The sequence below is a fragment of the Eimeria necatrix genome, genomic scaffold, assembly GCF_000499385.1.
Source record: "Eimeria necatrix Houghton genomic scaffold, Enh_scaff1102, whole genome shotgun sequence".
NCBI lineage: Eukaryota > Apicomplexa > Conoidasida > Eucoccidiorida > Eimeriidae > Eimeria > Eimeria necatrix.
The window spans coordinates 1-7,786 of record NW_013651895.1 but is presented as its reverse complement, the minus strand read 5'-3'; the positions used below and the strand labels follow the sequence as shown (position 1 = coordinate 7,786).

At 62.5% G+C, this 7,786-nt stretch overlaps 2 protein-coding genes across 2 annotated transcripts; one reads left to right on the top strand and one right to left on the bottom strand.

The window, feature by feature from the left end:
- Window positions 1-345: 345 nt before the first annotated feature.
- ENH_00003730 (hypothetical protein) lies at window positions 346-4,058 on the top strand (the record flags this gene model as incomplete). The annotated part of the gene is given in 4 exon segments (XM_013578353.1): window positions 346-1,828; window positions 2,033-3,341; window positions 3,487-3,580; window positions 3,585-4,058. Coding segments are annotated over 4 exon segments (3,360 nt in total), but the record flags the coding sequence as incomplete, so codon positions are not given.
- Window positions 4,059-4,264: 206 nt separating this feature from the next.
- ENH_00003720 (hypothetical protein, conserved) lies at window positions 4,265-7,337 on the bottom strand (the record flags this gene model as incomplete). Its single annotated transcript, XM_013578352.1, has 3 exons — window positions 4,265-4,995; window positions 5,282-5,555; window positions 5,781-7,337. 3 exons carry the CDS (start codon window positions 7,335-7,337, stop codon window positions 4,265-4,267), a joined length of 2,562 nt encoding a protein of 853 aa, XP_013433806.1.
- Between the last annotated feature and the right edge of the window lie 449 nt (window positions 7,338-7,786).

Below are 7,786 nucleotides of genomic sequence, written 5' to 3'. Positions count from 1 at the left end.
GGTGGGCTACATACTAGCTGCTTCTGCTGCTGCAGGGTGGTCTACATACTAGCTGCTGCTGCTGCTGGAGAGTAGTCTGCACACTAGCTGCTGCTGCTGCTGCTGCTGCTGCTGCTGCTGCTGCTCTCTCCGAGTTGACGCTGGAGCAGCAGCGCGGCAGCTGTACGTACACCTCAAGGTTCCCTCGGGTCCAGATCTATTGAAGCAGCAGTAGCTGCTGCTGCTGCTGCTGCTGCAGCAGCAACAGCTACAGCAGCAGCGTGAACAGCTACGGCAGCGGCAGCAACAGCTGCAGCAGCAGAACAGCAGCAGCAGCAGCAGCAGCAGCAGCAGCAAGTGGCAATAATGAGGCCGCTGTGGGGTGCGCATGCATCAAGTGGGATCCGATCCCAGAGAGCAGCAGCTAAGCCTTTTGCTGCTGTGCCGCTTCCCGTCTGTGTAAGATCTCATCTGCTGCTGCAGCGACAGCAGCAGCAGCAGCAGCAGCAGCAGCACCTGCTGCAGCAGCAGCAGCCTGGCAAGGCCGGATCTTTTACTGCTGCTGCTGTTGCGTCAGCTGCAACTGAAACACGCAGCAGATGCATCAGCGGGGAAGCGCATCAGCAGCAGCAGCAACAGCAAGAGCAGCAGCAGCAGCAGCAGCAGCAGCAGCAGCTATTGTTAGTGCCCCGAGAGTTCCGCAGGGCTGCGCCTCAGCTGCTGCAGCAGGGCTTGCTGCTGCAGCAGCTGCAGCAGCTTCCGCATTACAGCCACCGCACGGTGCTGCGGGTTGTGCTGCTGCTGCTGCAGCAGCCCGAGCAGCTCCGGGGGTCTGATTTGCTGCTGCTGCCAGCAGCAGCAAAGCAGCTGCAGCTGCTGCACTTCCACGTGGTGGATGCTGTTGCTGCAGTAGCAGCAAACAGCCCCAGCCTGCGCTTTGCGTCGCTGCAGCAGCAGCAGCAGCAGCAGCTGCTGCTGGACCTCCTCGGCCTCCCCGCCGTCCCTGCGCACAGTCCCAGCAGCAGCAGCAGCAGCAGCAGCAGCAGCAGCAGCAGCAGCAGCAGCAAGCCGCTGCTGTCAGCTTTTGTTGCTGCACTTGACGACCTCCCTGTGCGCTGCCACCCGTCCCACACGCATGCGCTGCAGCGCTTCTTTCTTGCTGCTGCTCACAGCAGCAGCAGCAGCAGCAGCAGCAGCACTGAGGACGTGCTGCTGCTGCTGGACTCACTGGGCTTCGCTGCAGCAAGGGGCGCCTTCAAGCGGGTAGAGCTGCAGCAGGAAGCTGCGCTGCTGCTGCTGCTGCTGCTGCAGCGGCTGGCGGCGCTTAAAGCAGCAGAGCCCTTGCCCCTTCTTCCCCCCAGCAGCAGCAGCAGCAGCAGCAGCAACAGCAGCAGCAGCAGCAGCAGCAGCAGCATTTTAGGAGCCTTCGTGGCCCTCAGCAAGCTGCCACGCACGGGGTGTATCTCCACCTCCCACTTGAGGGCCCCTTTGGACACTCTTGAGCTGCAGCTGAAGCCGCTGGTCGTTTTGCTGCAGCAGCAGCAGCAGCAGCAGCAGCAGCAGCAGCAGTTGCAGCAGCAGCAGCAGTTGCAGCAGCAGCAGCAGCAGCGGCTCGAGCTGCTGCAGGGCGACAGCCTGCTGGACTCTCTCTTGGCGGAATTCGCTGCTGAGCTGCTGCAGCACGGAGACCAGATTGCAGAGCCGCAGCAGCTTGCTGCTGCTGTTGCTGCTGCTGCTGCAGTGCTGCAGCGGCACGCCGGCCCAGGAAAAGCAGCAGCAGCTGGATCCGTAGCAGGATCAGCAGCAGGAGAATCAGCAGCAGCAGTAGCAGCAGCAAAGCTCTTAGACCACCTGGTGCCGCAGCTGCTGCCTGCAGCTGCTGCTGCTGCTGCGCAGCAGCAGCAACTGCTGCTTGCTGCTGCTGCAGCGTTACCTCGCGAGTGGCTGCCTGCTGCTGCCGCTGCACTGTTGAGCCGCCGCCGCCGCCAACAGCAGCAGCAAGAGCAACAGCAGCAGCAGCAGCAGCAAACCCGGCTGCTTGAGCTGCGCTTAGCCTCCAAAGCAGCAGCAGCAGCAGCAGCAGCAGCAGCAGCAGGCTGCAGCAACAGGTCTTCGACCTGCAGAAAATTTGGCCGGCAGACGGCGCTGCTTGCGGAGATGCTGCTGCAGAGCATCAGTGAGCAGCAGAGAGCAGCAGCAGCAGCAGAAACAGCAGCAGAAGCAGCAACAGAGGCAGCAGCAGAAGCAGCAGCAGAAGCAGAAGCAGCAGCAGCAGCAGCAGCAGCAAAAGCAGCAGTACAAGTGTACGCAGCAGTGGGAACGGCAAGGGAGGGGCTGAAGGTGCAGCTGCTGCAGCAGCAGCAGCAGCAGCAGCAGCGGCGGCGGTGCACTGCACCTGCTTTAAGATTGGGTGCTGTTGCGCTCCAGCAGCAGCAGCAGCAGCAGCAGCAGCAGCAGCAGCTCTGCAGCACTGCTTTGGTGTACAGACAACTGGGCCGTGTGCAGGAACTGGCAAAGGAGACAATAATGGCAGCAGCAGCAGCAGCACCAGCAGCAGCAGAAGCAGCAGCAGCAGCAAACATGTCCGGCGCAGCTGTGCGTCTCGATTCGTCCACACTTGCCTTGCTGCAGCGCGCAGCAGCAGCAGCAGCAACAGCAGCAGCAGCAAGAGCAGCAGCAGCAGAAGACAGCGCCTGGGCAGCAGAGCTCGTCTGCCGCTGCGGGACGCTTGCAGATGCTGCTGCAGCACTACGGATCCATGCTACTGCAGCAGCAGCAGCAGCAGCTGCTGCTGCTGCTGCTCCTGCAGCAGCACGCAAGAGGCGGAGCCTCTGGCCGTGTCGGGCTCGTCCAGCAGCAGCAGCAGCAGCAGCAGCAGCAGCAGCAGCAGCTACTCCTGCTGCTGCAGCAGCTCGTGGGGCGCGTAGCAGCAGCGCGAAGCCAAAGTCAGACGCACCGTCAAAGCAGCAGCAGCAGCAGCAGCAGCAGCAGCAGCAGCAGCAGCTGGAGCTCCCTGCAGCTGTGCGCGTGCTGTCTGCACACCTGAGGGCGCGGCTTGCTGCAGTGGAAGCAGCAGCAGCAGCTTCCTGCCAGCCAGCAGCAGCAGCGCTGCAGCAGCTAGCCTCGCTGCAGCAGTTTCTGAAGCACCGCACTTCCCTTTTGCTGCGCGAGAGAGATGTGAGCCCCGGTTTGCTGCTGCAGCTGATAGGCCTCGCCAGCAGCAGCAGCAGCAGCAGCAGCAGCAGCAGCAGCGGCAGCAGCAGCAGCAGCAGCAGCGGCAGCAGTGCGAGACCTATGCGCACCGTGAGGCAGCATCTTGCTGCAGTTTGCCAGCAGCTGGGAAAAGCTGCAGCAGAAATTCAGGTGTACAGTCACCTGCAGCAGCAGCAGCAGCAGGGGAAGCAGCAGCAGCAGCAGCAGCACGAGCAGCAGCAACAGCAGCAGAGTGGGCGCAGGCGACGGGGGCTTCATCAGCAGCAGCAGCAGGCTGCTGCGCTGCTGCTGCAGCAGCTGGCGACGCAGCAGCAGCAACTTGCCGAGGCAGCAAGAGGGTGTCTGTACACCGCAGTGCTGCAGCAGCCGCTGCAGCAAAAGCAATTTATAGGCCCGGGGGAGCTGGAGGCTTTGTGGCTGCAGCAGCAGGCGATTTCGTTTGCTGCTGCTGCAGCAGAGCAGCAGCAGCAGCGAGACCCCATGGACCTCAAGGTCGTGCCACAGCAGCCGCAGCAGCCGCAGCAGCAGCAGCAGCAGCAGCAGCAGCAGCAGATACAAAAGCTGCTGCAGCAAATGAAGGAGGGGGTGCTGCCCGTCTGCTGGAGCAGCAGCCCTATCACGCCAAGCAGCAGAACGGCTGCTGCTGCTGCTGCTGCTGCTGCTGCAGCAAACTAATCCCTCCGCTGCTGCCTACGCCGCAGTTGCTGCTGCAGCAGCAGCAGCTGCAGCAGCAGCTGCAGCAGCAGCAGCAGCAGCAGCAGCAGAAAGTATATAACTGCGCTTTCAATTCCTATTTTGAGTGCTTGGTGCTGGGGTGTATAGGCAGGTGTCTGCATGCCGTTTGCTGGAATTTGAAATGGAAATAAAACAAAAATAAAATAAAATAAAATATTATTAAAATATAATTAAAATATAATTAAAATATAATTAAAATATAATTAAAATATAATTCTAATTATATTTAAAAATAGAAATAGAAATAAATTTGATTGTGCAGTTGTTCAGTCCAGCTTCCACGCAAAGAAGCGCTTTAGGGTTTAGGGTTTAGGGTTTAGGGTTTAGGGTTTAGGGTTTAGGGTTTAGGGTTTGGGGCGTTTAGAATATAACGTTCAGTCTGCGTGCAAAGACGCCTGCAGCAACTGCGTCTGCAGCAGCCAGCAATCTGCTGCTGCTGCTGCTGCTGCTGCTGCTGCTGCTGCTTCTGTTGCTGCTGCAGCAGCAAGCTGTGACAGGCTCTTGCCTGGAAAATGCGAAGTGCTGCAAATGGCAACTCAGCAGTATTGGCTGCAGACATACAAATAATAGAACTTTCAAGTGTTGCTGCTGCTGTTGCTGCTGCTGCTGCTGTTTCTGCTGCTGCTGCTGTTGCTGCTGCTGTTTCTGCTGCTGCTGCTGTTTCTGCTGCTGCTGCTGCTGCTGCTGTTTTTGCCTGCGTCGCGTTCTTCCCCTGCGCAGCCAGCCTCTCCCCCCGGCGCTGCCGCTGCTGCTGCACCAGCAGCAGCCGCAGCTGCACCAGCAGCAAGCATCGTTCACTTTTGCTGCTGCTACTGCTGCTGCTGCCGCTGCAGCAGCAGCAGCAGCAGCAGCTTCCGCACCTGCTGCTGCTGCTTGTGCTGCCGTTGCTGCTGCTTCTGCTGCCGCCGCTGCTGCTGCCGCTGCTTGTGCTGCCGCCGCTGCTGCTTCTGCGCAGCAGCAGCTGCTGCTGCTGCTGCTGCTGCTGCTGCTGCTGCTGCTCAGTGCTTGCCTTTGTGCTTTTTGTGAACTGCACAAGTGTGTTTGCTGCAGGGCTGTGGGGCCCGGGGGCTGCAGACAGTTTGGTAAGAAATTTGCTGGCAAGGAACTCTTTTGGTTTGGAGCTGCGTGCGGTAGCAAGTGGTTTGCTGCTGCTGCTGCTGCTGCTGCTGCTGCTGCTGCAGCCTGCACTGCTGCTGCAGCACGGTGCGGGGGCAGGGGTAGGTGACTGTGCGGGTGACGGGGCGCATGCAAACTGCAGCAGCAGCAACTGTTGCTGCAGCACATTCCGTTTTGCTGCAGGGGACTTGGACTTGCTTCTGGACTTTGCGGCGGCAGGTTTTTGGGGTGTACGTACACTGCACGGCCTTGACTGGCTTGGTGCAGGGGTACTGCTGCTGCTGCTGCAGCAGCTCGGTGCAGATTTGCTGCTGCGGCGGCTGCTGCTGCAGCAGCTCGCAGCGGCGCACGCGCTGCTGCTGCACGCAGGGGTACGGCTGCTGCTGCTGCACCTTCCTGCTGCAGGTAGCAGCAACAGCAACTTTCACGTTGCGGCACTGCCGCTGCTGCTGCTGCTGCATGCAGGGGTAGCGCTCTGCTGCTGCCACCTGCACTGTACATACACCCCGCACCTGCACTGACACCGGCCGACACTGCAGCTGCTGCTGCTGCTGCATGCAGCTGAACTCTTCAAACCCCACAACTGTCCGCATGCAAACAGCAGCAACTTGCTTCGCCACTCGCCGACACACGCGCTGCTCCTCCACGCGCTCGCACTCAGCAGCAGCAGCAGCAGCAGCAGCAGCAGCAGCAGCAGGGGGGCCGCAGGGGGCCCCCTCCACGCAGCCCACGGCCACGGACTCCACCACAGCAACTACGGGGGGCCCCTCGGGGGGCCCCCGGGGGCCCCCCCTTTTCCTTTTCTTTTTGACCCCCAGCCGCCGCTCAGCTTCTTCAAAGTCTTCTGCATAGTAGTACCCTCCTCCTGCTGCTGCTGCTGCTGCTGCTGCTGCTGCTGCTGCTGCGCCCGCAGCCGCGCTGAACGACTGGCCCGGCGCTGCTGCTGCTGCTGCTGCTGCTGCAGCAGCAAACGAGGGCCTCCCCCCTTCTCCCTGCCAAGCCCCCACAGCCCGCTGACCCCCGGGGGCCCCCAAACGGGCCAGGGGGGGGCCCCCCTGGGGGCCCCCCTGGGGGCCCCCAGGGGGGCCCCCCATTAGGGCCCCCATGTCAAGACCCATTTCTTCCTCATCCATGTCATATTCTTCATACATGGGGCCCCCTTGCATGCGGGGGCCCCCCTGCATGCGGGGGCCCCCCTGCATGCGGGGGCCCCCCTGCATGGGGGGGGCCCCCCCAAGTTGGCCCCCAAAGGCGCCTTGAGGGCCCCTTTGCATGCGGGGGCCCCCTTGCATGCGGGGGCCCCCCTGCATGGGGGGCCCCCCCTGCATGCGGGGGGCCCCCTGCATGCGGGGGCCCCCCTGCATGCGGGGGCCCCCATAGGCCCCCTGGGGGCCCCTGGAGTGAAATCCTGTGGGGCTGGCCAGGGGGGGCCCCCCATCTAGGGGCCCCCCATCCAGGGGCCCCTCATCCAGGGGCCCCTCATCCAGGGGCCCCCCTAGGAGGTGTTCCTCTATGAGGCCCCCATCCAGGGGCCCCTCATCCAGGGGCCCCTCATCCAGGGGCCCCTCATCCAGGGGCCCCTCAAGGGGCCCCTCATCCAGGGGCCCCCCATCCAGGGGCCCCCCATCCAGGGGCCCCCCATCCAGGGGCCCCTCAAGGGGCCCCTCTAGGGGCCCCTCAAGGGGCCCCTCTAGGGGCCCCTCTAGGGGCAGGGGGGCCCCCACTAGGGGCCCCTCTAGGGGCCCCTCCAGGGGCCCCTCAAGGGGCCCCTCCAGGGGCCCCTCTAGGGGCCCCTCGTCAAGGGGGGGCCCCAGAATGGGCTGGTGGAGGTGCTTGTGGGGTGGGACATGTTTGCTGCTGCTGCTGCTGCTGCTGCTGCTGCAGGGGACAGGGACTTTGACTTTTCGTTTGCTGCACTTTCGTTTGTAAACAGTTTTGAAGCATTTGTATTGCTGCTGCTGCTCCGTGGGTCTGCGGCAGCGGGAGGGGACAGGCAAAGACACGAGGAGACACTGCTGCTGCTCGCGTGTCTTGAGGCAGTGCTGCTGCTGCTGCTGCAGCACGGGTCTGCTGCAGCTGCTGCGCACCTGCACTGTGACCATGCGGCACTGCCGCTGCTGCTGCTGCTGCTGACAAGGATAAGTCTCTTCCTTGAGGACTTTGCGGAAGCAAGTGGCGGGGGCTTCTGCTGCTTCCCCGCGACACACCTGCTGCTGCTGCTGCTGCTGCTGCTGCTGCTGCTGCTGCTGCGGACACGGGAAGCTGCGCGGCACCTGCACCACGCGCTCGCACATTTGCTGCTGCTGCTGCACCACTCGCCTGCAGCGCCGCTTCCCACATTCATATTCTTCTGTGTCAGTTTGCTGCTGCCAGCAAATGCTTTCGACTTCTCTGCATTGCTGCTGCTGCTGCTGCTGCACGCAGGGGACTTCTTGCTGCTGCTGCACCTCTTTGCTGCAGCTGCCCGCCACCTCCACCGCCACTTCTTCGCACACTTCCACTGCAGCAGCAGCAGCAGCAGCAGCAGCAGCAACGCATGCAAATGCTTCTTTAACAGCAACAACTCTTTCGCAAAACCCTTCCCGCAGCACTGGCACAGTGTGGCACACTTCGCTGCCCCACAGCCGCCGCCGCGGGGCCCCTGCTGCTGCTGCTGCTGCTGCTGCTGCTGCTGCTGCTGCTGCTGCAGCAGGCGCCGCGGGGGGCCCCGGGGGGGGCCCCCCCCGCAAAGAAGGAATGGAAG